Source organism: Monomorium pharaonis, chromosome 3 (genome assembly GCF_013373865.1).
Source record: "Monomorium pharaonis isolate MP-MQ-018 chromosome 3, ASM1337386v2, whole genome shotgun sequence".
NCBI lineage: Eukaryota > Metazoa > Arthropoda > Insecta > Hymenoptera > Formicidae > Monomorium > Monomorium pharaonis.
Genome location: NC_050469.1, coordinates 1903589 through 1922491, shown reverse-complemented (window position 1 = coordinate 1922491; position 18903 = coordinate 1903589). Strand labels below are relative to the sequence as shown.

Genomic DNA, 18903 nt, shown 5'->3' with positions numbered 1-18903 from the left:
AACAAAGATCATGTAATTTTTAGCCTCCATTAGTCAATAGATTCCTGTTGTATCCCTATGCATTTAAATTCCATGCTAAATTTAATAAAAACACAAAATTGGTTATTTAAAATTTATATTTTGAATATTTTTAGAGTATATTTCTTACATGATTACAACCTTAATTTATAATATCTATTGGAATGTCGAAATAGTATAATTTTTGTAAGTTGCAGGAAAGTCATAAATTTCCTAAAACGTATTGCGTGATTGGCAGGAGTCCTTTGTAGTTGAAAACAAAGAAAAGAGAAAACAATATTAAAAGAAAAATGTCTGTTATATTAATGTAAGAAAAATATAACCCTTTTTTGTCAGGATGATTACAATGTAGGTGATAGACAATGCCTTACAAGTGCAATTGCAATATTAACACAAACCAATCGATATTGTAATAATGAAAAAGGAAAATAGAAAAGTCAAAATGTGTTAATTTGATATTGGTATTATTTATACCAATTTGATCTATGATGTATATCTTAATCTAGAATAGACCATTAACAAAATATTTTTTAATATTATGTAATGCAATGGATACTCCTAATCTAATATAGCATGAAATCATATGAATGCAGATTATATGTTATTACATTCTAGTTACATAAATATTTATTTATTTTTATTGAGTAAATCATGCAAAATCACAATTTACTAGTTACACACTAATATTTTATTGCATATCAAAAATACTCAGTTATCCATTAGGATTTACTAGTATACCTTACACCTTTAAAAGCTGATTATTTCAATTTACTGGGAAGCTTTATCCTGCAGGTATCAATATTATGTTATTATTTATTGTTATTTATTTAGAAGGAAAAGGATAGACACATGTTCACCTGAGAGATAAGTTTACCAAGAAGTTGAAAAAATTGGTCTTTAAAGTTAAAAAATAGATAATAGCTACCTATCAAATAATCTTAATAATTTGGAATAATCCATTCTTAATCTGTTTTTACAAGATATTTAGTTACATTGTATAGTTCAAGATAGATCTGAAAAAGCAACTCTTCAGAATTCATATCGTCATCACATATCATGTTAGATCGAACATAGGATACAGGAAGACTATAGGCACAATGTAAACAAGATCATTGTTGCAGTGACCAAAGTATGACCAAAAAATAATCAAAAACATAAATTCAACTAATATTGTGTCATTAGCATTTTGACTTTTCTCTTTGAGATTGTATGGTAAAATGGATTTATTGTTATATATTATTTACGCGATTTGGTATTTAATATTACTTAGGATATTATTAGAATTTTATTAAATCGAGATATCTTGATTGGAATAAATCTAAGGCTTGATTTTTCCTTATCTAATTTTTCTTATTTAAGTTTAATTAACTAAAAATTAACCTAAGTTTTACCTATGACATCATCATGAGTGAAGTCCGTTCGATGAAATCAAATTAAATCTGACACAAATTTAATCATAACAAAAAATCATTTAAAAGTTATAGAAACCATAAAAAGGATACTGATAAAATTCCTTTCCCATTCTTCTACCATGTACAATTCGGTAATGAGCGAATATCGGAAGTACCAATACTTCAGAAATGATTGTAAATTTCGTATAACATCCATTATAATTAATGATTAATTATTACTCCAATTTTTTTCGAATTGATTTTGAAAATAGGACACAGAAATAATTTTACGTCTAACGGCTGTGTGTTCCAAAATTGCTGTCGGCGCCACAGACTTCTATTATAGAAGTCTGTGGTCGGCGCTGACGGTTACCCAGAATCCTCAAAAAATGGAATGATGTTGGTATTAAGTCCCTAGGCCCTAAATATAGTGAATTCGGTTGCTTGCACTAGTGCGCACTGAGTGTATATTAAGGCTTGTTTATAGTCAATTTTTATATTTAAGAATCATCTTAAATTCTTCTTAAAATACTTCTTAACCAGTAAAATGATCTGTACAACATCCATAGAATTATTTTTTTGGTTAAATAGTTTTTGAACATGTATTCTTAAATATAAGAATACTGATGCAAAGTATGTAAACAAATCTTAGTGCGCACTCAGTGCGCATTAGTGCAAGCAACCGAATTGGCTATTATTAGTAACACTGCATCAGTAAAGGTGCTTTTTCACGCTAAGGGTGCGTTCGGGGAGACGCACTACCAGCATCAGTTTATCTTTATTACTTATTGTGTCATCACACACGAAATGACATAAGCTGCATAAGCATAACATAAGACCGTTAAGCCAATCAGTTCCCAGCATAAAGTCGCCATATTGATATACACAAGATGCTTATTGGCCTAGAGCTCTTATGTTATGCATATGCAGGTTACGCCATTTCGTGTGTGATGGCTCTAAGGGCGCTCACACACGAAATGACATAAGCTACATAACATAGCACAAGACCGTTGAACCAATCAGTTCTCAGCATAAAGTCGCCATATTGATATACATAAAATGCTTATTGGCCTAGAGCTCTTATGCTATGTTTATGCAGCTTATGTCATTTTGTGTGTAATAGCCCTAACACTTGACGCTCATTTTCAGCGTCAAAGGACATCACGTGACTAAAAATGACGAATGAATATCTTTATTTTTAGTCACGTGATGTCTTTTGACGCTAAAAATGAGCGTAAGCGTCAGCGTGAAAAGGCACCTCAATAAATCTGTCAGCGCGGAAACATAGGCGCGGTGCAGTAAGAACTTATACTAATGGAAGGGGAAAAGAACCCGGAGAAGTGTGTTCGAGAAGTGAGACAGAAAGGGAGCGCCTCGATTGACCACGTTGCATTTGACCACAACCATTTACAGCAATGAATGCTTAGAGTTTTTCCGTTGGACCGCCAATTAGAAAAGCGGTGGTCAATTGGGATGTGGTCAATCAGGGCGCTCCCGACAAAAACTAGTTCTGTCTTATTTCATATTAAGTCATGTTCTACCTATCCTTGTCGCACAGATGTTGGACAGTTTCGGCCATAGACCTTATAGATATGGACTGGCAATACTTTTTTTTTTTTATTATCAATATAAAATACAACCTTTGGGAACTAGCCCATGTGGTTTACAAAAGGTCGGATAATTTGTCTTATTCAACGCTGTACAAAGGTGTTTAAAGCTAGATGTAAAGCGCGGAACAAAAGTAACGCCCTATGTTAAGATCGGACTGGCAATACCAAGCGAAACCGTGTTCATACTTCTCTCTCTAAAGAGTCCGGAAATATGTTTCGCGCATGCTTGTACATATTATACATTGAAATCCAATGATTGGATACGTTTTGGTCACGTGTTTTAACTTATGTGTGTGTATATATATGTATATACATATGTATGCATGTGTGCTAACATGCACGATAGTTATTTCCGGTAACTTTAGAGAAAGAAGTACTAAAAAGTCTGTTTCTCTCTCGCACCTCTTCTGGACACCGTTTTCTATACACAAACTGTAGCAATTGCCAGTCCATATCTATAAGGTCTATGGTTTCGGCATACAGACGGTATACGCTATTCCACTTTCATTAGTATAAGTTCTATGGTGCAAATACAAATAATAAATCTACAATTATATTGTAGAATAACGTTCCATAAAGTTTTACCAGACACCCTGTATAATTTCAAATAAAAGTTTTTATTGAATACAATTTTGAATTTACACACACATTGGTGTAAACAATTAAATAAGGTAAATATACCTCTTTCAAAAGTTACGCAAGGTTTCGCGTTATATATTTGTCAAATTCGTTAAGCACTTTTCGCATGTCGTCATATTTTGCGCGTTCGCACGCCTCACGCAAATGCAGCCAATCAAACGCCTGATGCTCGTCCGACAATTTCACAGGTTTATTTGGAGTGAGCAGCTGCGCCAACCAATAGACGACAATTTTTGGCTTCCCCTTCACCTCATACATTATCTCGTTCCTTGCATCTTCGAAGATCTTGAGATCGTTTGGCAAAAAGCCGGTCTCTTCCTGAGTTTCACGTAAAGCTGTTTCCATATCAGATTCATCCGAATCGACATGACCTAAGGCATCAACCGTACGATTGAATCAAAATCATTCATCTCTTTTAACAATTAATTAGAAAAAAGTAATTTAATTTTGTTTACGCAATTTAATTTCAATTGTTAAATAAAGTATTTCCACGATTAATTCAATTTTTTGGTCAAAAATATTAAAATTTAGAAAGAGGGACTAAACGTACACATATATGTGTATGTACAAGATAATATGTGTATGCTAAGTTTGCTCGTGACGGTAACCAAACAAAATCCATAAAAAATGGCGGAGGAATGTTGGCATTTCTCAAAGATCCCTAGGATTCATAAATTAATTTCTGATGGTTTGTTCGCGTCGCTGTGCCTCGACATGCTCCTATGGTCTGTTCTTTTTCGCTGCACTGTTGCACTTGGTTGCACTGGTGCAACAAGTTAGAATAAGAGAAAATATATTTGTCTCACTTTAACTTGTTGTACCAGTGCACCAATGCAGCTAAAAAGAACAGGTCTCTACTTACGACACAAGCATCATTCCATCTTTTTTTATGTTTAATGAGTAACAAAGATAAAACGATACTTGTGTTGTTCTCTAATGCCCGATTTCCTCATTTCCCAATAGTTATCCGGAGGATCTCAAGTTTAAATTAACCAATCACGTACATGAATCTGGTAGTTTATCTCCTGAATAATTTTATTGCAAGATAACTGACATGAAGAAATCAGACATTAAGCCTATTTCTACCAACGTAGATTTGTAGCGAGCTTAAACGATACAACCCCCAGGAAGTGAAAGAGTACACGGGCGTTTTCGATTACTATGATATCTTTATTCAAAATCCAAAATTGCGATAAAAACTTCACCGCGTGTAAAGAATTTCGAGAATCCGTGAGTACACATGTGGTCTGTTTTTTCTAGCTGCACTGTTGCTCTGATGCAATAAGTTAAAAAAAAAAAATACTTGTCTTACTTTAACTTACTGCACCAGTGTAATAGTGCAGCTAAAAAGAATATGCCAATGAATAGATGGTTGATCATCGACCGCCAAGCGGCACTCCACAAGAGACGAGCGAGATTAGTCGGATTTTGGACAAATTTTCCGGAGTGGACGTAGACCACGTTTTTGTCCAAAAAGACTGTTGTAACCACCACAGATTAACTTTAATCTTGGATTAACATAGGCTGGTATTCATAGTCGGGTCTTATATTTAAGATCATCTCAAGTATTGTCTTAAGATGCCATCAGCCAATTACAAAGCCGTATTAACATCTTAAGACATTGCTTGAGACGATCTTGAAATAAGATTCAACTATGAATACCGGCCTTACTCTTTATCTCTTTCTACTTTTTGGAACTAGAATAATGCCATATCTACACAAACTTGCATAAGCGCATAAGCATATGCATAACATAATTGATTGGTCTATAAGCACTTGCATAAGAAAATAGACCAATCAAATTTATTATGCGTATGTTTATGCACTTATGTAAGTTTGTGTGGATATACCCTAAGATAACAAGTAAATTAAACCGAGATTAAAGTAAGATAATTAATCTACGTTGGTAGAATTAGGCCTAAAAGGAAAGTAGCCTCTATCAACATAGATTAACTCTAATCTCGGTTTAATTTACTCTATCTCTTTTTATTTTTTGGAACTAGAATAAGATAACAAGTCAAACTATAAGTTAAGCTGAGATTAAAGGTTAATCTACGTTCGTAGAAACGGGTTCTAAAGGCCATTCTACAATTGCGTAAACGTAGTTGTAAACTAAGGTTGTAAGAAATCAACTAATCACAGTCGATCATTTTTCGATCACAAAAGAAATAATTATTTGTGATTGGTCAGTTTTTTACAACTTTACGTTTACAACTACGTTTACGCAATTGTAGAATGGCCTTAAACAGTTAACTGTTTAAATTATTACTTAACAGAATTGTTATTAATTAATAGTTTTTAACAGACTCTAATGGTTATTTTCTTCTAAACGATCCATTTTTAAGTAATAATTATTAGGTTATGTGTATATTGCTGTCAATACGGTTGTCACGGCAGTATTGTTTATGATATTTTATAATTTATAACGTTTGAGTGTTAAATTCTTGTAGTTAAAATTATTCAAGTTATAAAATTTTAGCTGCTGGAATAAGAATGATAAATCTATTATTTCAATTGCTTGTAGCAGTACATGAAATTGCACTTTTAACACTTTCAACTGTTACTATGTCGAGACACATACTAACCTTTAGGCGGCGTCCAGTGATGTTCTCCATATGATGTCTGCATCAGCAGGTACTGAATGGTACCTTGAAATCGACGAAAAATTACAAGACCACAAGCGCGTTGTTGCAACGACATGACAGTCGATGATTGGAAAATCTGTACCTGCTAATGCAGAATTCACACACTGCGTCCAATATCCAATGTATGATTCTATATCCAAAATGACAGAATTCCTAGATAGAAATATTTTTATCTCCAGAAAATGCACTGTTCTATTAGATATTGGACGTCATAAAAATATTGAACGCAGTGTGAATTCTGCAAGTGATATGCTCGCGAACGTCCTTTTTATTATTTGATAAACAATAAGGCTGAAATGATTCCAAGCTGTTACAAGCGTGGTGGAATGCATTTTATGTCGATGTAATACGCGTTTATAATTTTGTAATTTTTCAATTGTGATTTTAAAGTACTTTCCACAATTCGATCTGAAGTTCAAGGTTCAGAGTCGTTTTAAATCTGACCACAGGCAGTCTTGAACGAAAAAGTCTTTGAATGGACGTGTGCGGACATGTTTCGCATCTAACCGAAATGCGCCAGACGCAATCGTTTGATTTTACTCTTATTTTACTTTGTTGTGCTTCAGAATTTTTTCTACTCTATTCTAAAGGAGGGACGGATGTCACTACGAAGAGAAAGTCTTTATCTCAATCTCATTCTACATACGCTATCTTCATTCTGACATATGCTAATTTCATTAGTGCAAATTGGGATTAAAAAAAATTTTGCTGAATAACTTGAAGACAATGAAAATTAAATTTTCCTGGAATCTATTGATAATATTTTGATTGGAAAAAATTAATTATTTAACATTAAAAATATAAACGAAATAATGATCTTTAAAAGTGCAGTTTCTCAGAGAACTGCCACATTTTTCTATTTTATCGTTTTAAACAATTAATGTTTCTTGCAGAAAATTAAAGTTAATATTTTATAAAAATAATACTTATAATCATTTCATAAAAAGAAAGTTTTGTATGAAAAAGGATGTCTAAAAATAGAATATTTTTGAAAGGCGAAAAAAATGTTTTAATAATTAAAGAACATATGCATTATTATAAAACGTAAATCTTGTAAAAACATGAAAAACTTATCAATTAAAATTTGTAAAAATCACTTCTGTGCTCATTACATGTCCTGTAGGTAATTAGGGCATTTCATTTTTGTGCGCCTGAATATCTCAATTTTACACATAGCTCATTTTGCCCTTGTTTCTTTGAAAAACTATTTTGTGGATTTGGTAGATCTATTTTATCATCTGTCTTAGGCGGTCAACGCCTAAATAACCGTTCTGTAATTACATAAAGCTTTTTTTCCTTTAGCTGTTCTATTAAAAAAGTTGAAGTCACATTTTCAAATAATATTTTAGCTGAAAAAATTATTTTTCAAAAATTATTATAAATTTTTATGGCACATGTAATAATTTACATATGTATATAAATTTTTAAAAAATATAAATATTTCATTGTTTATGTTAAAAAATAAATTTAACAATAATTAAAAATAACTTACATCTAATGCAATCTGCGTTGATAGGCAATTTTTGGCGACTTGTTTGGTACATGTACCAAAGCGTATCAAAAACTATACCAGAACCAATGAGATATAAGTAAACTTTTATCTTATTGGTTCTGGTACAGTTTGATACATGTACCAAACAATCGCCAAAAATTGCCTTATATGTGCTCAAAATATTATTGTTTTATTTTTTTGCCCTCAGTGAAGCTTCTCAATGGAGAAAAAAAAAGAAAAGATGGACTGTATTGAAATGCAGATCAAATTTCAATTTTAAAATGATTTTTAGTCATATGACAAAACATAACTATTTTTTTGCCTATTATCTATATTTGAAGAAGAATCATAATTTTGAAGATGACATAGGTAATTATATATATATATATATATATACTGTATTCCTTTCAGCAGTAATTATATATTAATTTGGATTTAATATTACTTAAGATACATATATATCTTTACATATTTAATTAAAAAAAAAAACATTTTTCCAATTAAAGCGCAAGTAGTGAAAATTTACTTGTCTTGCAATAAATTTTTGATAAGATCATATATGAATAGAAATATGACTTTAAAAAATATACTCGTCCATTTGTGCTTGAATGTTGTGCTCGAATGTTTCTCGAAATATTTTCCAGAAATGACTTTCAGTTCTCTTATATCCGCAAGCAATAAGTTTAGATTTCAAAGGAATGTAATTTTATTTTATAACATTGATATTGTATCAGCGAGGATTTGTAGGCTCCAATACAATACTTACTTTCTTGAATCGTCATCTGATATTTTGTACTTTTGCAAATTTGTAACTCAAATATGGAGGCGAAACTTACAATATTAAAAACTTTACGACTAGACATCCGTGTCGAAATAAATTTATCTAACTTTAAGAAGCGTAATCAGACAGTTAACAGTTTTGCTTCTCGAATGAAATGTTTTTCGTATTTATACATCGTAATTATATGTACACATATGCCTTAATAGTTAGAAGGAATGTGCATCCAGTCTCTTTCCCATCGTGATTGCAAGAATCTGTCTCGTGTTAACGATACCTCGCGAACATATCGACACAGTGCCACGCACAATTCACTTTCATACAGCACAGAAAAATTTAGTAATATTGTAGAAATAACTCATCGCAAGATTGTAACATTGAAAAAAAATGTTACAAAATATTGTTGCAACATTACAGTAATAGTAAAACTTTGAACCTAATTTTGAGAACTCGTGAAGGAATTACTTTATTAGAGTGTAGGCGAAAAATTTCTATATTGTGTTTTTTAAATTCTATCTTGTGATTTTATTTGCAAAAAGCAGAACTCTGTCATGTATCTAGTGGCGATGACATACTGTGCGCGGGTGAAGCATAACATTATTATTTTTCACAATATTTTTAAAATATTGCTGCAACATTATAAAATATCACTTTTTTTATCTTTGCAACAATGCATATGTAATGTTGCAGCAAGTTTCTGTGCTGTATGAGAATTGCGAATGTTGAAAGAAAAAAAATCGACGTGTTATTCGTGGTGAGCTTGCGCGTTTGACAGGAATCTAAATTGGGAAACAATGTATGTTACCATTTTATTATAAACGTTTTGCTACATTTTGGCTAGATACCGATCACCAGAAAACACTTAGCAAAGCTGTATATGTATATACCTATCTACAGAGACGTGTGTATGTATGTAATTCACGTGTGTTTATGTGCGCGTAGTCGTTGCGCAGCCACGCGGGCGATTACCGCAGGAGTAATATATTCTTTCGCGGCACTTACATACAAAAAAAATCACAAGAAAGCTCCCTCGGCGTTATACCAAATTCGATTCTGTGTCGCCCGCATAGCTCCGCGAATTCTAATTGTCTCTTAATAAATCATTTCACGCGTTAAAATCATCAATGTCTTTAAATTTACATCTCTTCTCTCACTTAAGCATTGATCGTTAATTTATACATTTATTTTATAAAGCAAGCGGGCGAAAGATGGTTTTATGTGTAAAATACGGTAATTAATTCGTCTATATGTTGGGGATGTGTATTATTAATGCTATTTGAAAGAGCTTATGTTAATATTAATAATAGAATAATAATAATAATAATAATAATGATAATAATAATGATAATAATAACCCTATTTATGATGTGTCTATGTGTATGCGCACGCGCGCGCGTGTACAGAGTCATTTACAACGGCCACTCTGGATTATAATCCTTTTCTTTTTATTTTATACAGTAATAATAATGATGTTCAACATTGTATTCGGAATACTAAATTCTGATTGATGTAGGAACAAATAGAAAAAAGAAAACGATCATTATCCTCTCAGTCTAATTTCCTAAAAGTGATTTCTCTTTCTCACTCACTCATTCATTTACTCACTCAATCACTCATTCAGCGGGATGTGTGAATATCTCCATCTAAGTTGCCTCTCCTTGTAAATTGATAATATTATTACTACATCATTATATTACATTATTTCGCTTAATAGTTCATGGAGTAACCCGATGACATGAAACTGGTATAGTTATGCACAAAGAAGATAAGTCCCGATGCCGGTGCTGCATTAATCATTTACTTAGAATTTTATCAAGATGTTCGGTAACGGACAATTTGCCGATACTTAGTTGCTATCAGTCGTTTCATGATTCCATAACACAACTTATTGCAATTGCACGTCATGTTACTGCGCTGAAGTTACTCTGCATTTCTCAGTGTAGCAAGTGTTAGAAATGTGGAAAGTTTGAGTTTATAATATGTAAATAAATTAGTCATTGCCTATTTTAAAGATATTTCATTAATCTTAGGCAAATATAAAAAGTTTACGATACTCGAGTTTCGAAGTGTTTTTGTATGATTTCGGTGTGGTTCTCTCTCTCTCTCTCTCTTTCTCTCTCTCATTCTCTCATCTCAGTAATTTTTAGTACCTTCGTAATATATACTATATACACCAAGTCTCTAGTTCGCTTCTATGATTTACGGTAATTCCTAATTTTATTTCATTCAACTGCGAATAAAAGGATTAAATATTACAATATAGCCAATTATAATACTTAAATTTAATATTATCATACTTCTCGTAGAAATAACAGATCTTATTATTACTGATGTTTAGATTTATAATTCCAATTTTGAGAATGATGAAGTATGTGTATTATTCACATGAGACAGTAGTCATAACTCGATGGTTTTTCTAAATTATGTTACTAATTCCTCTGCTTCTATCTTTATAGTATTATATGTGTATATGCGCGCGCACGCATGTGCACACACATTCACACACACATACTTATGTCATTTTTCTATGATAAAAATAAAAAATATTAATAATTATTACATGTTTTAACGATAATTGGCTAATATCTATAGTACTGCGCATTTTGAAACTTATACTACAGATAAAAAAGATACAGTATCATAAAAATGTTCAAAAAAATAAGCAATTGCATATCGTACAATGTTAAAATCATTCAATTCATTACTTGTTTATGACGCTAAATCATTATAAATAATGACAGATTTTTATCGATACAGAATGCAACATATATCTTTCGGTTCTGCAAATTTGTCAAATTATTTACAGGCAAAACCTCCGTTTTTTAAATTTTACATACAAATTACAAGAAAAAAATAGGAAGTTTCACAAAGAATCTCTTGACGTTGCAGATGTATGGCCTCATTCTTTTATCTTTAGTACAATCGCGTTATTTTATTGTACAAGGAACGCGTTGTCGCCATAAAAAATAAAATGAATGTGAGAAATGTTTTAGGCACATTTAACAATCTGATTGAATCCGATTCTATTTTGAATCTTCAGTATATTTTATAAGATAATATCCAATAAATGTTTAATATTTGAGATATAAATTTGAATGTACATATCTCCAACGTCAAGAATAACAAACGTAATACTGTTTAAAAATAAAACGCTACTTCACAGATAAATATGATGGATTGTTTGAAAATTCGGAAGGCAAATCGACCTGTAAGCACGACTGATTTTCGCCCATTTTCCTGTTATCGATAATGAAAATTCAAAACTAACAGATGTAGATTATTGTATCTAATACCAGCTTCTTTGTACAGTTGATCAGGTCAGCTGGTCCGTCTCTCTTTTGTTCTTTTTCTCGCTCATGAAGCGCTATGAGAACCCGATCTAGTTCATCTTCATTTTGGCACTCGGGAGTATTTGAATACGTATTAGCCGTCACGGATCACAGTTTCGGACTTTTTTCGACGAATCGTTAATAGCGGTCCTTCAACGCAAAGGAGACGATGGGAAAACGTGAGAAGACTCTGTTCTTATTATTCCCTCTTTCTTTAGCTTTCTCTCCTCCCTCCTCCCTTTCTCATCTTACGATGACGTTCGTCGATTGGGACGGAGGAATCGCGTTTAAACAAATATTTCTTGGCTATCGGATTCAGAGTCAGAGTCCCAGAAGAAGAAACAAGAATAAAACTCCTCGGTGACCACCGCCACTTGGTGGCTACGCTCACGAGGTTGTTATGGGTTGGCGCGATTGGCGGCTAGGGCGCCTGTGGCCGACAGTCACAGCTTGAGCTCGTTCGCGATTTTGCTGGCGATATTTTTAAAACCGATCGACGTGCCAGAGATACGCTTGAACCGCACTCCGTTCAAGGAAAGTCGTGGTAGCTTGCAGACTTCGATCTCCCATTGTACTTGGCTGTCCGTCGCTGCCTCACCGTGCGCGCACAGCAACAGAAACCGTTCGCGTTGCTCATACTGGCACTTGTTGGCATCCAGCACCTGGGTAAACAGTCCGTTAACACGTTTTGTCTTTCTCCCGTATAAAAGATGTTACACTTGTCATGCACACAGGCATAAAAAGATTATAAGTTCAGATTGCTTGAAAATCTTTAACTACTTTTTGTGACATATTAAATAAATGTACAAAAGCGAAGTTTTGAGATATTTATACAATACATAAAAATTAGAAGAATATATATATTTTATTAGCAATACATAAATATATAACTTGTAATGAAATCTTCAGGAAGTTTTTAATTAAAACTCATCATAATTGTATTATTGAGAGCTGAGATATTATTGCAAAATGATGAACTCAAAAAAGAAACGGAGAATACTCCAGCTAGATATTTATGTAAGTATTCGTTAATAAAAAATTTATTTTTTTACTCTTTATATATTGTATAAATATCTATCAAAATTTCAGGTTCGTACATTTATTTAATTTATTACCAAAAAAGTCAAATATTTTTTAGCAATATCCTAAAAAAATCTAAATAGAAAAAAATCGTTAATCGGATTATCGGAAACATTAATATTTTTTCAAAACAAAAGAAACGATATATACTTCAATTTTATACACATAAGACTGGGAGCATCATGGTCACGGGATACCTTGGATCGTTTAGAGTAAATCCAAAATGTTTAGATTGCTATAACTGTACAATTTTGTACGAATTACGGTATTATATGAATATTTTTTTGTTGCCTCTTGTATCTGGAAGGTTCAAACTTTGTTGTCTCGGAACTAAGTGCCGGTAGTGTTTTTTTGAAATTTTTTTTATTATTTAGAAAAGCTTTAATATTATGTTTGTAGTACAATAAATTTTAAAATATGCCTAATTTTTTAATCATATAAAAATAAGACAAAAATCTTATATTTACAAATACTTTTGAGAATTTAAATTTTCGTGATTCATAGTACTTAGTCTCTTCTATATCACATCTATAAATATTTATTATAAATATAAGTATTAATAAAAACATATTTTTATTCTTTATATATTGTATAAATATATAAAGAATAAAACTTTCATACATTAATTTCAGTTTGTTGTAAAAATTGTCAAAGACATTTTCAAGCAATCTGATCTGGTTTTAAAAAATTTGCGTCTAAAGTATACTGAACATCACGTGACATTTGTTAACATAGATGTACTTCTCTCTCTCAATACCTTTCGGATTTCGGACATTATTTCATTAGGATCTCGACTACTGGTAGTTTTCATACTCCACGTGAAGCGTAGACTGCGCGGCTTGACCTGTTCATCGTTAGTGGTAGCTCCGCTGTAACAAAAAGATATCTTAAACCCGTTCAAGTATCTAAAACTATTCCAGTGATACAGGTTTTATAATTATAAATGAATTTAATATGTAAATTTAACTGCAGTAAAAATAGTTATTATTAAATTCTGAATATTTCTATTTTGCATCTAGTTTTTTTATCAAACATTACATTACGAGTGGTAATTTACGAATTTGTTAGTATTTGTATATTTTTTAAGGTGCTCCTTTTATCTATTAAAATTATAATGTCTTTATGCATATAAAAAATCAAATTAAAAGTTACAAAATGTATTGAGTTATGTAAAATGTAGATCTTGTGCATGATGTATGTTAAAAGCTTCAAGCTTATAATTACGGCATAAATTCTTAATCCGCATAAAAAAGATTTTATAATAATGTTGTGCTAAAATTCTTATAAGCTGTCGATAGATAACGTGAAAGATAATGTAAAATGGAAATTCATCTGGAATTAAATCCTGTGAAGAATTATGACACACATGCGTGACATGCAATTCATTAATGTCATAAATTTAATTACAATTTGTTAGTGCAACATTCATATATATTTACATTTATATAGTAAAGGACACTTAAAAATGAGTTACACAAAAGTAGAAATTATATGTAGATCATTGCAACCATAAATATATATTAAGTTACTATCAAATAATATCAAATTTAGAGTTCTTTTATCTACGATAATAAAATAATAGTAAAAATGTATTTTATGTGACTGATGAAATACACAAATAATAAGACAATTCAAAGTTATAAAAGAAAAATGATAAGAATCAATTTTACATGTGTATATTAGATAAATATTTTATATTGGTAATTAATGCATTGTTAATTAGAATATTTCTTTAACTTTTAATATTTTTTCTATAGCTTCTCATTTTTAAATCGTAATCTAATTCGAATACAATTCTTATGTTTATATAATTACATAGGAAAACAGTATCTCAAAAATAATACCAAATATTAGCATCAAAGTAGCTATCTGACTGTATACATGGATCTACGGTGTCTAACACAAAATAACATCTGCTCGTGATGGTAAAATCGGCAAATCTGCCTGTCTGATTATTTAGTTTGTCAAATCAAAAAAATATTAAAGACTTGATTTTCGAGCAACTTGATCTTCTAGTTTCCTTAAATTCGTTTAAAATATATTGATCATGTGATGTTTATTAAATGTGCTTCCTATCTCTTTAAAAAAAAGTAGATGGTGGAAGATTTGAGAGCTCAAAACCATTACCAAAAACCAAGCGCTAAATACTGTATGTAAAGCCTAGACGTGTCATATAAGACACATGTAACTTTTTTCTCAATGATTTTGTTAATTATTTATGAAAAATGTTTCTGATCTTCTTAAAATATCGTGACAAATCGTCGTTTTTCTATAATTAGTTATTGTCAAAAAATGGAATATCAGACAACAGATAAAGTTTGTTATTCTCTGCTAAATTGCTTAAAAATAAAGTATTAATAACAATATTAATCAAAATAACTAGGAAATATTTAATTACAATATTGATAAATATTTAATGATTTGTTCTGATTTTTTATATTTTTAAATATTTTAAGGAACAAAATATCGGGTTCACAAATTCACATATATACTGAATAACCCATGTCTACACTGAGAAGGTAAAATGTATATACAATTAATATATATGTATATATACATATACATACAGAATATATACTGAGATATAATTAAGTATTAAAATAAACATATAATATTTTGCTGAAATTTAAGAATATCAAATTTTTTAAATTATATATGAACAAGATCGTTGTTTAAGAATAATAATCTTGCTTATATATAATTTAATCTTTGAAGAATTAGATATATAGATAAAGTGTTTCAGAAATAAATGTACAAACTTTAAGAATATATTTTACTTTTGTAAGAGTAAAGAAAATTCATATAAATGTGGATTTATAAATGCTTTTTTTCAAATTATAAACTTTTAAATTTACAACAGACTTTGGTAAGAATTTTCATTAACACTTAAGGACTCGCGCAAAATTTTTGTAACATAACTACTCGCTACCAAGTAAAAATAAAAAAGATCTACGCTCACTTTACACGTTTGTATCCACGCGCTGACTAAGTGCCGAACGAAGTGAGTAACGGGTATGTTTATTTGAAGATGTAAAAAGTTGACGTCATAGAATTAAAAAATCGTCGTACGAAATACTCTGTACTGAATCACTTTGACATACACAAGTCCTTAAGTATTAAAAAAAATTGCTAGAAATAATTTCGCATCAATGCATGTGACTTGCATTGAAGACGTTTAAAAATTCTTGGCATATTTCGTATTTTGTCACATAAATAATACGATTTCAGAGTACTTTAATAGTAGCAACAGGAGTATCGTAAATGAGAGTTAAGATGTTTTCATAAATAAAGATTCAAAAGATTTAAATCGGCAGAACGTACTGATCACGCAATTGATTCTTATATATATGTATATTTGCCATTTCTGATATAATATATAAATATAATTATTATTTAAACATTTTTTTAAATGGAAAGTATAATCTGGAAAGAAAGCATTTCTGCGCATGTTTATATTTGACTTTCTTTATTCTTAATGTAAGTAGGATATGTTCTTAAAGGTTGCTCATCTATTTTTAGAACATCTTTTATAAAGAAGAAATTATATTTTTAACAATAAGATACAATTTCTTATATATCGACACACACGTACACACGCACGCACGCACGCACGCACGCACGCACGCACGCACGCACGCACGCACGCACGCACGCACGCACGCACGCACGCACGCACGCACGCACACACACACACACACACATGCGCGCGATAATTTAATTTTCTTTAAAAAATTTGATAATTTAAAATTTTAATAATATTATATTTTTTATTTATTATTTTTAACATTATATTTTCAATATTATAGTAGTCATTTGAATAGTGTAATATGATTTTGATAATGATAATATTAAAAAATTTTTGTTCTCAATATTGGTTCCACTTACACTCAGAGACTTATGCGTGGCTTGACTTATACTGTAACCCAAGATACATTTGATCATTTTCATCATAATTTGAAGATCTCGACACCGTTTCCCAGTTATGCTTTTAGCTATTTATTTTATTGCAAATCTCTGAAATTATGTTAACAGTTTGATAATTAAAGTTTAAACCTTTAGAGACCAGATTTTTCGTAGAATTTTTTGATAGCTTAAATTATCTATTTTTTACTTCTGATTAAAAGTTATATCGGTTATGATATATAAAACCAAGAAAAACAGTTTTTTTCAAATGATAGAACATGGGTATCTATAATTTTAAAATGACAGTCTCTGCAGTTAATAAATACAGAAAGCAATTTAGTTTATTTATTCAGTCAGGCCTACTTTTAATGAATTTATATTTATTATACTATAAAAATATGTTTACTTACTTTAAATTGGATAATTTTCAGCAAACGTAACACCTTCGTTAATAACGCGCGCACCTTTATTAATAACGCTACATTATTTTTTAATGGGTTTATTGATGAATCTCTGATAGTATAGACAGTTTAAGGCCTACTCGAAACAAATCTATCGATAAAATTCCTACATTATCAAATTACAGTATATTTTAATGTATTTGAATATAAGGGACATAGATATCTCACTGGGTCCTAGAGGGCTAAATAACTTACTTTGGCTTGATAGTGCAACGCAAGTAATTTAAAAAGCGTCCTTAAAAAAAAAAGGATAAACAATGCGATCCATATTCAATCCAAAAGGGTCTATCAAACGCCACATAGTATAAAAGTTTCATCGATCGCAGACCTACTTTAGGCTAGACTATAGGTCAGGTAGAACAAATGAATCTCTTGCGTTTTATTAATTAGGCTATTGTTATTTTCTATCTGATATTTTTTCTCTCAATTTACAAAAATTATTAAATAATGAGATTATATTTTTCTTGACGCAACTATATAAACTTTTGTAAGCAAATTGTGTCTGTTTAACGCTTATACAATGTCATTTCAATATTTAACATTTCGAAAATAAAGATATTTTCAATACAAAAATGTCTTTCTGAATCTAAAATATCAAATATTTTTAATATTAAGGCTTATAAAATATGCATGTTACGTCACACAAAGATCATTGTAAAGACGAACAGACGTGCACCAAATGCATTCGATTAAAATGAATGTTAAGTACCTTAATAATTAATGAACAGAAAGTTGGGTATACGAAAAAATTAAGGAATGAATGAAATGTGAGAGTGAAATTAGAATATACGGAATGGTATTATGGTATGTAGCAACGTACCTCACTACTGGGTGCTTGGGGGGTACGGATGGGTCCATGGGGCTGAAATAACAAAACAAAGGCAGTTGCTAACAAACACTAAACATGATAAAATTAATCAAATTGTCAATATGTATAACAACCATCACCATCCTGTCACCAATGCACACTGATTACGACACAAACAATTACAGATGTGATGAATTTAGAAAACCCTCTAATAGATACTGATATTTTCATAAAATGTTATATGAATTCTTATAAAAAAATCAAAATATAAGACGTATAACGTTGACGTGAAATATTATCGTGAATATAAGTGTTTTATTGTTTGAAGGAAATATTATCTTTCGATGAACTATGTTACGTAAATTGCAATCGTGATTTTTTTTCTAGAACAATTTCTGATTTCTGACATGTATCAAGAAGCAAATTATAATCATGTTGCACAACGACAAAAAGAGTTCAATTCACACATAACACATTTCTATCGAGTTACATGCATCGTGAACGCTATAAGACATATATTCCCGCACAGGCAGAAATATTCCTTTTATATACTGATATATACAAGGATTTAGAAATAAATTAATACAACATATACAAGACATTTTTAACATATTTATTAATGTGAAATTATTAGGTACTACTTTTTTATTTATTGCTCCTTAAAATTATTAAATAATATTTCGTTTATATATTATAAGCTATTTACTGCCCTCCATAAAAATCGTAATATGAAATTAAAATTTCTAAAA

At 30.7% G+C, this 18903-nt stretch overlaps 3 protein-coding genes across 16 annotated transcripts in view; all 3 read right to left on the bottom strand.

Annotated features, from left to right (window-relative positions):
- Window positions 1–98: 98 nt before the first annotated feature.
- On the bottom strand, window positions 99–1781 carry LOC114254463 (serine palmitoyltransferase small subunit A). Its single transcript, XM_028190933.2, has 2 exons — window positions 1521–1781; window positions 99–312 (listed from the first exon to the last, which is right to left on the bottom strand). Exons 1-2 carry the CDS (start codon window positions 1624–1626, stop codon window positions 221–223), a joined length of 198 nt encoding a protein of 65 aa, XP_028046734.1. The 5' UTR covers window positions 1627–1781; the 3' UTR covers window positions 99–220.
- A 1822-nt stretch (window positions 1782–3603) lies between these two features.
- On the bottom strand, window positions 3604–7228 carry LOC105837502 (bis(5'-nucleosyl)-tetraphosphatase [asymmetrical]). Its single transcript, XM_012682351.3, has 2 exons — window positions 6244–7228; window positions 3604–4029 (listed from the first exon to the last, which is right to left on the bottom strand). The coding sequence occupies exons 1-2, from the start codon at window positions 6356–6358 to the stop codon at window positions 3713–3715; spliced, it is 432 nt and encodes a 143-aa protein (XP_012537805.1). The 5' UTR covers window positions 6359–7228; the 3' UTR covers window positions 3604–3712.
- Window positions 7229–9101: 1873 nt separating this feature from the next.
- LOC105837498 (serine/threonine-protein kinase MARK2) overlaps window positions 9102–18903 on the bottom strand; it is a 125800-nt gene continuing 115998 nt past the window's right edge. For 13 of the 14 annotated variants that reach the window (XM_036284385.1, XM_036284386.1, XM_036284387.1 and 10 more), the window contains 3 exons: window positions 18167–18208; window positions 13740–13851; window positions 9102–12564 (listed from right to left, as the gene is read on the bottom strand). In XM_036284385.1, the coding sequence (XP_036140278.1) occupies window positions 12346–12564; window positions 13740–13851; window positions 18167–18208 (373 nt within the window). In that variant the 3' untranslated portion in view covers window positions 9102–12345. The remainder of the gene's footprint in view (window positions 12565–13739; window positions 13852–18166; window positions 18209–18903) is intronic. The other variant, XM_012682343.3, reaches the window with a different exon arrangement.

What these genes read in the sequence shown, in the direction of transcription:
- LOC114254463 (XM_028190933.2), bottom strand. Translation starts at nt 1,626, where the DNA reads ATGGATGTTATACGAAATTTACAATCATTTCTGAAGTATTGGTACTTC. An exon ending in ATGGGAAAGGAATTTTATCA is followed by an intron (nt 313 to 1,520) that starts GTATCCTTTTTA and finishes TTAATATAACAG; the next exon opens with ACATTTTTCTTTTAATATTG.
- LOC105837502 (XM_012682351.3), bottom strand. Translation starts at nt 6,358, where the DNA reads ATGTCGTTGCAACAACGCGCTTGTGGTCTTGTAATTTTTCGTCGATTT. An exon ending in TCACTGGACGCCGCCTAAAG is followed by an intron (nt 4,030 to 6,243) that starts GTTAGTATGTGT and finishes TTGATGCCTTAG; the next exon opens with GTCATGTCGATTCGGATGAA.